Source organism: Cyprinus carpio, chromosome A20 (assembly GCF_018340385.1).
Source record: "Cyprinus carpio isolate SPL01 chromosome A20, ASM1834038v1, whole genome shotgun sequence".
Lineage (NCBI taxonomy): Eukaryota > Metazoa > Chordata > Actinopteri > Cypriniformes > Cyprinidae > Cyprinus > Cyprinus carpio.
This window is the reverse complement of record NC_056591.1, coordinates 22,653,028-22,667,913: the sequence shown is the minus strand read 5'-3', so window position 1 is coordinate 22,667,913 and position 14,886 is coordinate 22,653,028. Positions and strand designations below refer to the sequence as shown.

The window sequence follows — 14,886 nt, the reverse complement described above, 5'->3', positions numbered from 1 at the left end:
CAAGGTGTGTTTAGGATTTCCATCTAATAAAAGAGTTTATTTGAGATTCTAGGTATTTAAATAATTGCCTATTTATTAAAATGATCTAACCTTCTCACTAGAGTTCACTATTATGGATATAAATGAGCACGATATCAGAATGATATTTTTACATGTGCATTTAAATAAAAAAATTGATTTATTTGTCTTGATAAAGAGGCCTGCACAGGATATGTGGTTTTAAATCAACAAGGCAGAGTGCAGAGGGAATGCTGGGAAACAAACTGCTTCTGACAACCACTAACAATCATAAAATACACATGCAAAAAACAGACGTAATAAACCCATTATCATTTTTTGTACAAAAATACATTCTTAAAGGAACAGTTCACCCAAAAATGAACATTTGCTTAACATTTCCTCACCCTCAGGGCAACTAAGCTGTAGATGAGTTTGTTTCTTCATCATATTTGAAGAAATGTAACATTGCATCACTTGCTCACTGCGAGTGAATGGGTGCCGTCAGAATGAGAGTCCAAACAGCTGATGATAACATCACAATCCACAAGTAATCCACACCACTCCAGTCCATCAGTTAATGTCTTGAAAACACAAAAGGTGCGTGTCTGGAAGAAACAAATCCATCATATACCCCCGGTTCCACAGATAAATCTTAAACCTAGTCCCAGACTAAAATGTAAGCCTGTGCTGTTTCAACTGAAAAAATCTGTACTGATTGATCTTAAAATATGCCAGTGCCCTTGCTTTGTCTCAAAATGCACACCAGTAATGTTTTTTTCTAAGACATGTTTATAAAAATTACTTAAACTAACTTAAATGTCCTAATTGACCTATGGCCTAATCCTGGTTTAGTCTAAGCCCTGTCTGTGAAACCAGGCCTAAGACGGTTTTAACTTTTAAACTGTTGCTTCCTGCTAAAATACATAATAACGCTTCCTCCAGTGAAAAAGTGCATCTCCTGTTGTCTCTCACATCAAAATCCAGCCACATATTTGTTTGGAGCTGTTTAAACAGTGCTTGATCTGTGCAGATTTCTCTCCTGATTCACACCAGAACACTTTTTCACTGGAGGATTTTCTGTCCTTCAAGCAAGTTTACCCAGTTATTATCAAAGTGAGATACCAAACTTCTCAAACCTACTCGCTGGAAGGCAAGTATTTCAAGTTCAATGCCAAGATATCCTATCAGTGAACTTATCAGGTAACTGTGAATAATGCTTGAATGACGAGAGCCAGGTGCAGATGTGTGAGCAACCTCTCCGTCTGGTAGACGTTCATACTGCTGTTGAGCTCCTCAAGTTCTTCTTTGAGAAGCCGAAGGTTTGAGTTCACAAAACTCAGTTCACTTCCTGTTAGTTCTGGGTCAGACAGGGTGCTGGGCATAGTGTGTGTTATTATTATTGTTATTACTCTTTCTGGCTTCTGACTTCAGTATTAGCAGCACACACTGATACCTGTAGAGGTTTTCAGCTCCGGTCCGCAGATGAAGCTCTCGGTTGATCTGCTGGTTGAGACGAGAGGATCACATCCTTAAAACACACGCACCGGTCATGTCATCGACTGAAATGTGCATATTTTTAATTTAATCTCACTGCCTCTCTCAGCATTTGAATATAACCATTGCACTTCTGTTCTGTTCTCTATACCTTAACACTTAACTACTACTTTTTAAATGAACTCATGTAAACTCATGAGTTAATGAAAAAGTGTGTGTGTGTGTGTGTGTGTGTGTGTGTAATGAATAAACATAATATACTGTACATGTATAATATTAATCAAAATACAAAAATAAAAACAATAAAAATTGTATATGTGTATATACACAAACATATAAAATATATAAAGTATATATATATATACACACACACATATATAATAAATAAATACAATATACATGCATAAGTCAAAAACAATAAAAATTTTATGTGTATACACAAAATAAATAAAAAATATATATAATGTAAATAAAATACAAATATATACACACACACACACAAAGTATTATTATAGCTATTACTTAGTAACACTTTGACATAAAATAACAATTACCAGCATATTTTACAGCATTTATTAACCATTATTATGTTAGTTAATAAAAATGTTCAAGTTAGTTCACAGTCAATTAACTAATCTTAACAGATACGTTTAATTTTATAAATGTGTTAGTAAATGTTAAATGTTGGAATTAGCTAACATTATTAAATTCAGTGTAAATATTGTTCATGTTAAATAAATTAATAAATTAAACCTTGTTGTAAAGTGTTACTATTATTTATTTATTTATTTTTACTTAAATACATTTTCATTGCAAGTCATGGTGTCCGTCTAAAAATTTGGTATTACCATGTTATTCTTTTAATACTTAACAATACCATGTAAATAGCAAGCAGTTACTAAGGTACAAATACCATACTCTATACGTGTCTAAATACATTTGTTTATCTCCATAATGTGATCTTTAAAGAATCAAATTTACTCAATCACTAAATCCACTTGTTGCCTGCACGCGCACCATCCACAGCTGATCTCTCGCGACGCGTCCTTGTGATTCAGCCAATGGAATCGCGTTGTTTCTGAGTGACACGTGCGGTGGCCAATCACAGCTCGATATAAAACATTTAAAGAGCCGCATCCACACATTACGATATGATACAGGATTTTTATTTTTCTAAATCAAAAAAAAAAAACAACAAAAAAAAAAAAACAGTCACTTTAAGTAAAATAATTATTTTATTTTATTTTACATTTTATTTTATTTCAGTTCAATTGGATTTACTAAAATACCTAAAACTATAACTGATAAAATAAATAAATAAAACAGGTATTTAAAATTCTAATAAAACCAACAAAAACACACAGCAAATTTAAAAATAAAAATGGATTAAAAAAAATGATATAATAGTAATAACTATAATAGTATCACATTCATATGTAGATAACACTGATATGAACAACAAACATAGCCTGTCACTTTTTATTTTATTTTTAGATTTTATTTTATTAATTAATAATTGGATTTACTAAAATACCTAAAACTATAACTGAAATAATAATAATAAAAAAACTAAAACCGACAAAAACACACAAATATATATATATATATATATATATATATATATATATATATATATATATATTATATATATATATATATATAATTTGTGTGTTTTTGTCGGTTTTAGTTTTTTTATTATTCGATTTATATAAAAATATAAATATTTGATATAAAAATGTACTATTTATTTACTTTAAATTTGCTTATATCAAAGAGTGCTAGATTTCAACAAACAAAAAAAAAAAAATACTACAATATTTTTTTTTTTTAAAAATAATTTTTTTAATATTAAAAAATACTTCAAGGTAGATCACATCACAGTTAGGATTATAGGACAAAACCCAGTCATGAATCACTTTTGTACATAAAAACTTTATTATGTTGTAAAACTAACAGTAAATGATCATTTTCATCACATCATCACTTATTTTATTAGTTAAATCTTAAGAGGAATCAATACCATATTCATAAGAGCTTGTTAATGTTATTGGACCACAACAAGCAGCATTGCTGAATCTGTTATTAGGACTTAGGAACCAGGGATTTTAAGGCACCTTTTCCACTTAATGCTTCTGACTTTGGTCTGGGCTCTGTGTTTCAGCTTGGCTTTAGTTCGACAGCAGGAAGTTGCTGCCTTTACTGTTTCCTTTTGTGATATCAGACACGAGGGAGTGCAGCTGCTCTGATAAAGCCACCTTTAAGAGACAATGTTAAGCAACACACTTTCAGTCTGCAGATGTCATTTTCAGGTACTGAATGTATTCCAGTTACTGATGTGGAGAACTCACGGTGTAATCGTGCGGCTCTTGTAGTCTCTTATGGTGCGGATGCAGCGTTTGCAGAGAAATCTGTGCACGCTCACGACTCTCTGATGCACTCTTAAGAGGGAATGTGATCTGTGCACACAGTCACACAAATCTGAATTAGGAAAGGCCATGAAAGCAACACTGGAGTTTTGTGTTGTTAGTATACAGTACAGGTCAAAAGTTTGGAAACATTACTATTTTTAATGTTTTTGAAAGAAGTTTCTTCTGCTCATCAAGCCTGCATTTATTTGATCAAAAATACAGATAAAAACAGTAATATTGTGATACATTATTACAATTTAAAATAATTGTTTTTAAATTTATTATACTTTAAATTATCATTTATTTCTGTGATGCAAAGCTGAATTTTTAGGATCATTATCACATGATCCTTTAGAAATCATTCTAATATGATGATTCATTATCAAAGTTGGAAACAGTTCTGCTGCTTAATATTTTTTTTTTTTTTCAGAAACATGTGATACTTTTTTAGGATACTTTGATGAAAAAAAGTAAAAAAAAAAAAAAAAAAAAAAAAAAGAAGCTATGTTTTTAAAATATAAATATTTTGTAATAACAATATACACTACTGGTCAGTTTTAAAAATAAACAGTATTTTTTTTTCTTTCTTTTTTTAAAAATAAAATCAATACTTTTATTCAGCAAGGATGTGTTAAATTGATAAAAGTGATAGTAAAGAAAATATATTATTAGAATATATATTATTAGAATTTTTTTTTTTATTTTGAATAAATGCAGTTCTTTTTATAAACCTTTTTTATTTCATCAAATATATTAGACAGCAGAACTGTTTCCAACACTCATAATAAATCAGAATATTAGAATGATTTCTAAATGATCATGTGATAGACTGGATGTTACATGTGACACTGAAGGCTGGAGTAATGATGCTGAAAATTCAGCTGCGCATCACAGAAATAAATTATTTTTTAAAAGTATATTCAAATAGAAAACTATTATTTTAAGTTGTAATAATATTTCACAATATTACCTGTTTTTTCTGTATTTTTGATCAAATAAATGCAGGCTTGATGAGCAGAAGAGACTTCTTTCAAAAACATTAAAAATAGTAATGTTTCCAAACTTTTGACCTGTACTGTATGTAGGTCAATTTGAGCTCATTGCATCCTGATGGGCTCCTAAAAGTTCAACATAAACTTTTAAATGTACCGTATTTCTTCTCCATTAAAGGATTAGTTCACCCAAACATGTACATTCGTTGAAAACGTGCTCACTCTCATGTCATCCAAGATCAGGATGAGTTTGTTTCTTTGTCAGATTTGGAGAAATTGCTTCACTTGCTCAATGCAAGTGAATGGGTGCCGTCAGAATGAGAGTCCAAACAGCTGATAAAAACATCACAATAATCCACAGCACTCCAGTCCATCAGTTAACATCTGGAGAAGACAAAAGAAACAATCATTCAGATGTTTTTAAACTTCAAACCATTGTTTCCTGCTAAAATATGAGTCTTTAATCCATAATAACGCTTCCTCCAGTGAAACAGTGGTCGTAGATCAAGCACCGTTTATGAGCCAAAACAGCTCTAAACAAATATGTGTCTGGATTTTGATATGAGAGACAACAAGAGATGGACTTTTTCACTGGAGGAAGTGTTATTATGGATCATAGACTCATATTTTAGCCAGAAGCAATGGTTTGAAGTTAAAAAAATCTTAATGCTGGATTTGTTTCAGCTTTTGTCTTCTCCAGATGTTCACTGATGGACTGGAGTGCTGTGGATTACTTGTGGATTATTGTGATGTTTTTATCAGCTGTTTGGACTCTCATTCTGACGGCACCCATTCACTTGCATTGAGCAAGTGATGCAATTTCTCCAAATCTGATGAAGAAACAAACTCATCCTAATCTTGGATGATCTGAAGGTGAGCACATTTTAATTTAAGGGTGAACTGTTCCTTTAAAACGGATCAAAAATATTAATATCATCCACTTGTCCTCAATGACAGCACAGACTGATATCGGCAGTGTTTACTTGTCCACAGGTGAAGACATCCAAGCGCAGACTGGTCACTTGAGCCGGTGTGACCGTCTGAAGCGTCTTGGTCAGTCCTAGAGGGAAGCAGGTCAGTGAGACGCCCGCTTTAGGAGCCGCTTCTTCTGACAGACAGATCAGATCCATCTGCGGACGGCCTGCCGAACAGACGTTCATACCAACTACATTCAGCTCATGGTGCTGGCAAACCCAGATCCTGTCAAAGGTGCACTAAGCTATTTTTTCCACTTAAAAATCTAAATAAACATTTTAAAACATCAATATTTTAATCAATCACATTTTTCATGAAATATTGATATTTTTCAGCCTTTTTGCAATATTCTCTCTCTGTATGTCATTGCAAAACTTGACTGACTGAAATTTAATTCTTTATATATGAGAATATATCAATATAATACATATGAGAATATATATATGACCCTGCAGCACAAAAGCAGTCATAAGTCTCTGGGGTATATTTGTAGAAATAGACAAAGATACACTGTAAGGGTCAAAATTATAGATTTTTCTTTCATGCCAAAAATCATTAGGATATTAAGTAAAGATCATGTTCCATGAAGATATTTTGTAAATTTCCTACTGTAAATATATTGAAACTTAATTTCTGATTAGTAATATGCATTGCTAAGAACTTCATTTGGACAACTTTAAAGATGATTTTCTCAATATTTAGATTTTTTTGCACCCTCAGTTTCCAGATTTTCAAATAGTTGCATCTCAGACAAATATTGTCCTCCTAACAAACCATACATCAATGGAAAGATTATTTATTCAGCTTTCAGATGATGCATAAATCTCAATTCTGACTGGTTTTGTGCTCCAGGGTCACATATACAGACACAAATATTTATACATTTGCTCTGAAATGTCTTTTTAAGATATTAAAAAACATTAAAATCATCACAATATTCACATTGTTGCTTAATTTTACATCACCAGCATTATCATAAAAAATATTGTGAACATTCCCTATAAAGCTCAAATTATTACTACTACAAAAAGAGACAGAAATAATGGTAACACTTTACACATTTGTTATCTACTGTATATTTACTAGCATTAACTAACAATGAGTAACACACTTGTTACAGTATCTAGTCATTTTAAAAATAACGTTAGTTAACTCTTGTTAGTTCATGTCAGCTTAGTCATCTTAAAAATGTATTTGTAAATATTGGAATCGATATTAACTACGATTAATAAAAGCTTCAGAAGTATTTTTCATTGTTAGTTTATGTTAACTAATGTTAACAAATGGGACTTTATTGTAAAGTGTTACCAAAGATATACTATAATAGATATAATAAATATTTAAATATAATAGATATAATTAAAAGGGTGATTATAAACAGGTAATAAATACGGACCATCTGTGTCTAGAAGTCTATAGACAGACTTGCGTCCCGGCAGTGTGCTTTTCTCTGGATCTTCACTCATCTTCATCCGGGGACGACCTCTGACCTCTATCAGCTGCAGTGAGTGAGTAATACAACCATCAGCATGCATTAATAAAGCACTCTGTGTGAATTTTAATGCTGGGGAACCTTATATACCTTATATACACACCCCAGAGAGGGCTGACGCGTGCATGTGACCAGATGAGTCCCCACTCCAACAACATCGATCTCGTTCTCCTGACACACAGAGACAGCGTCATGAACGGCTTTATAGCTGTCTTTAATTCACCTGTGACGCGAAGAGCGCTTACTTTCTTGTTGAGTTCAGCGAGACTCTGTTCAGAAATACTGTTTGTGCCCACGATGATCAGAGACTCGAACTGAGGAACTGAGAACCTGCAGACAGAGAAACACAGAATAAAATAGATCTGACCGATCGCGCGCTGAATTTGAAGACTTCTGGTTCAAACCAGTGCTATATATTATTATAGGTTTGGCTAATATTGTCAAATGGGTTTCTAGTATGTTTTAGTTTATAGCTTTATTTAACTTTAATTTTAGTGTTTCAACTTTTTATATTTATAACTTTTAATAAAAAGTTCTATTTTGAGTTATTTATTTAATACCACACAAATCAGTGCAATATCCTTGTTTTCCCTTTTTAACTTAAACCCGAATTAAAAAGAAATCTGAATATATATATATATATATATATATATATATTCAGAGAGAGAGATTTTCTGTGTATTATTTTATTTTTTATAATTGTTTACTGTTTTTAAAAAGTTGTATATTTAAAGTTCAATTATTAAAATAGTTTTTTTTTTTTTTTTTAGTCACACAAATCGGGATAATATCCTCCTTTCACTTTACAGTTAAACCCAAATCTGAAAATATATACATTAAAAATAAATAAATAATAACAAAAATACACTTTCTGGTGTATTTTTATTTTATTTTTTATAATTGTTTCTATTTGTTCAACGTTTTATATTTTAAGTTCTATTATTACATTTTTATTTTTTAATTTATTTAGTTATTTATTTATTTTTTATTATTTTTTTTAAGTCACACAAATCAGGATAATATCCTCCTTTCACTTTACAGTTAAACCCAAATCTGAAAATATATACATTAAAGATAAATAATTAATAACAAAAATACACTTTCTGGTGTATTTTTATTTAATTTTTTATAATTGTTTCTATTTTTTCAATGTTTTATATTTTAAGTTTTATTATTAAATTTTTATTTTTTAATTTTTTTAAGTCACACAAATCGGGATAATATGCTCCTTTCACTTTACAGTTAAACCCAAATCTGAAAATATATAAATTAAAAATAAATAAATAATAACAAAAATACACTTTCTGGTGTATTTTTATTTTATTTTTTATAATTGTTTCTATTTTTTTAATGTTTTATATTTTAAGTTCTATTATTACATTTATTTATTTATTTATATATATATATATATATATATATATATATATATATATATATATATATAGATATATATATATATATATATTTATTTATTATTATTTTTTAAGTCACACAAATCGGGATAATATCCTCCTTTCATTTTTCACTTAAACTCAACCTGAAAATATGAACAAGGCTATTCAAAATATTTCACAATTCAAAATATTAATAAATGCTATAATATTCTATGAATATACCTAAAATAACACCGCCCCCGAGTCTGAGCAGTAGTCAAATGCCTGTGTAATAATGTTGTGTTATTAGAGGGAGTCTGAGGAAGTGTCTCACTGTTTGTTACACTCTTTGAAGACGCGCCGCACTTCCAGCGACTGCCTGCAGAGGTCCCCGCTGTCCAGCCGGACCCCCAGCGGCTGATACTGCAGCTCACATAGAGCCAAAGCCACGGCACAGAAACACAGCAGACCGCTGCTGAAGCACAAACACACACACACGCGTCAAAAACAGCCCCACACACAACACTACTGAATGTTGATGTGTGTCTGAGAATGTCCTACCAGCTGACGCTGTAGCTGTCAATCACAGGCAGGAAGTTCTGTGGGTAGGCGATGGCGTAGGACAGGAAGGCCGCCAGCTCTCCCTCCCGAACCAGGCTCGTCTTTGACCCCAATAACTGACAGACGCGACCCAGCCAGCCCTTCACCAGACAGATGAAGTCAATAGGGCCTCCGCCGCCGCAGGGCACCAGAGTCTGTCATCACAAATCAACACTTGAGATCAGTAAAATAAATCAATACTTTTATTCAGCAAGGATGCATTAAATTCAGCAAAAGTTACAATAAAGACTTATAAAGAAGATTTCTATTTCAAATAAATGCTATTCTTTTGGACTTTCTATTCATCAAAGAATCCTTAAAAATAAAATGTATCACATTTTCCACACAAATATTAACTGTTTTCAACATTGATAATAATCAGAAATGTGTCTCGAGCAGCAAATCAGCATATTAGAATGATTTCTGAAGATCATGTGACACTGAAGACTGGAGTAATGATGCTGAAAATACAGCTGCGCATCACAGAAATAAATTACATTTTATTATATATTCACATAGAAAACAGCTGTTTTACAATGTAATTATATTTAAAAAAAAGATTTTTGATCAAATAAATGCAGCCTTGGTGAGCAGAAGAGAGTTATAAAAACAAAAAAATCTTAATTATATAATCCTTTGTCTGGTATATTATATATATATATATATATATATATATATATATATATATATAATATATATATATATATATATATATATATATATATATATATAATTCAAATCTAATTTTTCTAGCTATTTTTTCTTGAAATACTGATATATTTCACATATATGAAATATTGCAATATATACGTTTTTGAAATAAGAATCTAATACGTTATATATAAAAGTGTGTGTGTGTGTGTATATATATATATATATGAAAATATTGCATACATGAAAAATGTTTTTGAAATAAGTATATGATACATATTTTATATATATATGTTAATAATTTTTGACTAAAAGTTTGGAATAATTTTTTTATTTGATATTTCTTAGATATTTGATTTTTGGAAGAATCAAGATTTGTATATGTGTTAGGGACTTATTTGAAAGTCATTAAAAAAAAATAATAATTACCGACGCCAAACATCAGAATGGTAGTTTATATATAAACAAATATAAAAAAATCTGCACACCCACCTGTGGCCACACCTCCTCCAGAGAGGAAAAGGAAGTGACATAAGAGTGTGCCATGGTTCCCGCCACAGGAATGCCAAACAGACGGCCGGCGAGAGCGTTACTCGTCAAATCAAAACCTGAAAAACAAACAGCAGTAGTAAATCTAATAGAATCGCTCATATAGCTCTAGATATTGTTGTAGATGTGGGTCACTCACCACCAATGTATGTGTATCGTGAGGCGGTCAGGCCTCCGTCAGGACCCTGAGCTCTTCTGAGCCCCATCTCCATTAATCTGCGTCTGGGACCTGCAGCCAAACGGAAACGAGCAGCGTTGCTACACACCAGACTGAGAGAGAGAGACTTCATGAGTGTACAGACGTCATTCATTCAGCTGCAACAAAAACTATACTTCCCAGAGTCAGAGTCTTTCAGAAGAGCTTTCGAATTTACATTCATTGTAAAATAGTTGGTTATTTTCTAAAATAAGTAAAAACTACATTAAAATTAATGCAGATAACAGACCCTTTTCACATCCTGACGGAAAGCAAATAAATGATCTAATTTTCTCTACATGAACTGAGTGAAGCTGAATCATCAAGCTCAATAATTCAGCCTCGTTAACAAAGTTATTATTAGAAAAGTAATAACGAATAATATCAATAATAATAACAGCAAAAATTCTTATTCTGGTCAAGGTTATAATAGTTAATCTATTAAAAACAACGAATCTACAACAATTAAAAAAAACATTTCTCATTTTCAATTAAGTTGATAAAATTAATTTAAAAAAAAACTGAAATAAATTATTTTTAAAAAGTTGTTTGTTTGTAAAAATGTTTTTTTTTTTTACAAAAATGTATATATATATATATATATATATATATATATATATATATATATATATATATATATAAAAACTTTTTAAAAATAATTTATTTCAGTTTTTGTTTTTAATTATATATATATAAAAATTATAAAAATATAATTATATAAAAAAAAAAAAAAAAACATTGACAAATTTTTTTTAGAATTACAAAAACTTCAACTGAAATCAAAAGGGAAAATACAAAAATAACATTCAAAATACTTTAAGAACTATAATAGTATCTCAAATATACTAAAATTATTTAATTTATATATATTATATATATATATATATATATATATATATATATATATATATATAAAATTTTGAAAAGTTATAAAATAGATAAGTTTTTAAAAATTTTAAATAATTTTTATTGCTAAAAAAATATGAAAAATCACATATAAATATAAGAAAAAATCATATAAAATAAGAAAAAAAAGAACTCTATTTAATTTGACTCTCTGACCTGGACGAATAACATTGTTTTGAACATTAAACTTCTCCCTTTGCAAAAATGTAGCTTTTCTAGGCTAATTTTAACCGTGTTCATGTTGCCAGGTGATTTTAAAGAAGGATGCTGTCATATAATTGGGTTTTTAAAGGCACCATTGCATTCAAGAAACTAATGAATGAATGTGATTAACAGAAAGCTGTATGCACCTGGCGTAGTTGACCAGGCAGAGCAAACTGGTCTCCAGCAGCTGAACCACGGCCAGCGGTCCACACACTTCCAGCAGAGGAACCTGAACATGAATTACAGTCAACACTCAAGCTCTCGCAGCAGATCAGATTACAGCTGACCTCTGAATCGCTCACATACTCGAGCGAAGACCACGGACCCCTCAGGTACCGCCGACACAGACACCGCAGAACAGTCCAGCTCCTTCAGATAGGAGAAGAACGCAGCGTCTGTGCCTGCCGGGAGAACGGAGCGCAGATACTCCACATCTGAAACACAGATACTGATGAGCTTTCTCAATAACACAGACACAAACAGACAGAATCTATAATGCACGGGACAGAAATGCAGTAGAAACTGTTTCTGTGGACTTTGCATGCATGCAACATGTTGCAAAACGCAACTACTGACAGATAACAACATCAGACTAAGAAATGCATGTGAAGAAACAAGGGCACACACTTAGTGGGTGTGTTGATCATTAAATCATTAACTTATGCAGGTATGCATACGCTAGTCTTTCTAGAACGGTGTCTTAAAACCTAGTGAGCCTAGCTAGACAGCATCTTCAGGCATCACAGAAGTGTGCGGAGCTCAAATATGCTACGAAATGCAACTTATTCTAAGCTTCTGTGAGATGCAAAACCAACAAATACTGTCTTGAATAGTGAGCTCACATGCTTTTGAGACGCGTTCAAAAATGCTATCTAGTTAGGAAGTATACTAGGTTTAATGATGCATGGCCAAAAATTCTGTCTATGCCGTCAGTACCCAAACAAGCAGTCTATGTAGAGAACATACTATGAGTTAAGATGCATGGCCAACAAAGCTGTTTGGGTAAGCTGCTCATTGGTTTTGAAGGCATAGGCCTAAAAAAATGTAGCGTACTAGATTTAGTGTTGCATGCCCAAATATTCAGATCAAAACATTTTGACACATACCTAAATATGCTGTCTACATAGACAGTGTACTAGGTTTTTAGATGCATGCTGAAAAAAAGCTGTTTAGGTAGTCAGCTCAGTAGGTTTTAAGACATATGCCTACCAAATGCTGTCTACAGTATTTATGCAGCATACTAGGTAGGGTGGTAGGGTGTTTACTTAGTTTTAAGGCACATGCCTACCAAGTGCTGTCTTGTTCTGCATTGTACTGGGTTTAGTGATGCATGCTCAAAAGTTCAGTCAATGCAGCCAGTTTCAAAGGTTTTGAAACAGTTGCCAAAAGTGGTCTATGTAGACAGCATACTAAGTTTTAAGATGCATGACCAAAAAAAAGCTGCTTAGGTAGTCAGCTCACTAGGTTTTAAAGCAAAAATATGCTGTCTAGGGTAGACAGCATACTAGTTTTTGAGATTAAAAAAAAAACTTTTTGAGTAGGATGTTCACTTGTTTTTAAGGCATATATCCAACAGATGCTGTCTAGATAGGCAACATACTAGGTTTTGAGATGCTTGCTTAACAAGCTGTTTTAAGGCATTTGCCAAAAAATGTTGTCCAGTTAAGCTGCATACTAAGTTTTGAAATGCATGACAAAAAAAAAAAAACTACTTGGGTCCCTACACAAACTCACTTGGATTAGATTAAGTGGTGCATTCCCAAAAAGTCTACTTGATCGGATCACAAGGTTTTGAGACAGCTGTCAAAAGCCGTCTATAAAGACAGCATACTAGATTTTGAGATGCATGCCCAAAAGATCTGTTGGGCACTAGGTTTCGGGCTCAAAAATGGTGTCTAGCTAGGCAGCATTCTAAGTATTGAGCTGCATGCTCCAAAAAAAGCTGTTTAGGTAGGCACTTAGTTTCAATGCCGTCTAGTTAGGCAGCATACTAGTTTTTAAAGCAAAACCAAAAAAATATGCTATATAGGGGCCTCACTAAGTTTTAAGACACATACCAAAAAGTGCTGTGTGCTCGTGCAGCATACTAGGTTTGGGATCCGTAGTAGAGTTATGTCACAAGTACGCAGTGCACACACACTCACCGTCATCTGAGAAAGCGAAGTTCTGCAAGAACAGCAAACAGTCGCTGAGCCCCGCAAAGAGCGAGAAGCCTCCGCCGAACGGGTTATCGCGGAAAAACAGCTCGAACACGGCCGGCTCGTTGTGTCTGCCCGCGCGCCAGTACGCGTACGCCATGGTGAACTGGTACAGATCCGTGAGCAGCGGCGGAACCCGGCGGAGCACGGAGCGCTCGAGCGCCGCACGCGCTTCACTTCCGTCACATGTCGCCATTTTCCAGTTCAGTTCATCAGGTTCCCTGTCAAGTCTCCTTCAGTATCTCCCTGGTCCCACCATGCTCACGTGTAACCGGGTGACCCTTTACACAGTTACATGACTCGTGCTAGTATGCAGTCTCCGCCCTACTACTCTCATGCGTGCTTCAGTCACTGCTGGGTGTTTGTAAACTAGTTTATGACCATGCTCATCATGCTCACCCAGACTGTAAATCATTAAGCTTTATCTGCACGCCAGGAATTGGTACATTGCCAGATCAATTAATAATTAATTAATGTAAATTTTTTGTTACTGTAACATCCAAATGTTAGTTTTTTGGCTGACTGACCTCCTGCAGTTTCCTCAAGAACCGTCAGGGGGTCGGAAACACTTAAAAAAATATGATATATATGTTTTAACATTAGATTAACTCATCAAAATAAGCAATTTTCAACTTTACTTTATAAGTCGTACAAGGTTAAACTTTTCAATTTTTAAAGCCAGTTTAATGTCATTTAAGTTGAAATGTTGATTGTACTTAAAAATTTAAGACAGCAACCCTGTTTTATAATAATAATAGCAAAGCCATCAAAACAAAATAATAACACATTTTCCAACTCTCGTGTGACGCAAATGAAAACTTATATTTGAGCTGTCTTTCTTTATTTAG

At 32.6% G+C, this 14,886-nt stretch overlaps 1 protein-coding gene across 2 annotated transcripts; it reads right to left on the bottom strand.

The window, feature by feature from the left end:
* Positions 1-3,406: 3,406 nt before the first annotated feature.
* Positions 3,407-14,418, bottom strand: LOC109044900 (nicotinate phosphoribosyltransferase-like). Of its 2 annotated transcripts, none has more exons than XM_042778164.1 (13): positions 13,985-14,418; positions 12,147-12,274; positions 11,987-12,069; positions 10,674-10,804; positions 10,478-10,593; positions 9,296-9,489; positions 9,069-9,206; positions 7,607-7,691; positions 7,452-7,532; positions 7,266-7,368; positions 5,878-6,035; positions 3,843-3,950; positions 3,407-3,749 (listed from the first exon to the last, which is right to left on the bottom strand). In XM_042778164.1, exons 1-13 carry the CDS (start codon positions 14,232-14,234, stop codon positions 3,663-3,665), a joined length of 1,662 nt encoding a protein of 553 aa, XP_042634098.1. In that variant the 5' UTR covers positions 14,235-14,418; the 3' UTR covers positions 3,407-3,662. The 2 variants fall into 2 exon arrangements, with proteins under 2 accessions (XP_042634098.1, XP_042634097.1); XM_042778163.1 differs by having other exon boundaries at positions 9,069-9,209; positions 13,985-14,411.
* Between the last annotated feature and the right edge of the window lie 468 nt (positions 14,419-14,886).

Bases quoted from the DNA above. Each gene is read 5' to 3' on its own strand.
- LOC109044900 (XM_042778163.1), bottom strand. From the start codon at position 14,234: ATGGCGACATGTGACGGAAGTGAAGCGCGTGCGGCGCTCGAGCGCTCC. The intron at 12,070-12,146 runs GTATGTGAGCGA...ATTCATGTTCAG, and splicing joins GGTCCGTGGTCTTCGCTCGA to GTTCCTCTGCTGGAAGTGTG. The intron at 3,951-5,877 runs GTAAACACTGCC...CTGTGTGCACAG, and splicing joins ATGTCTTCACCTGTGGACAA to ATCACATTCCCTCTTAAGAG.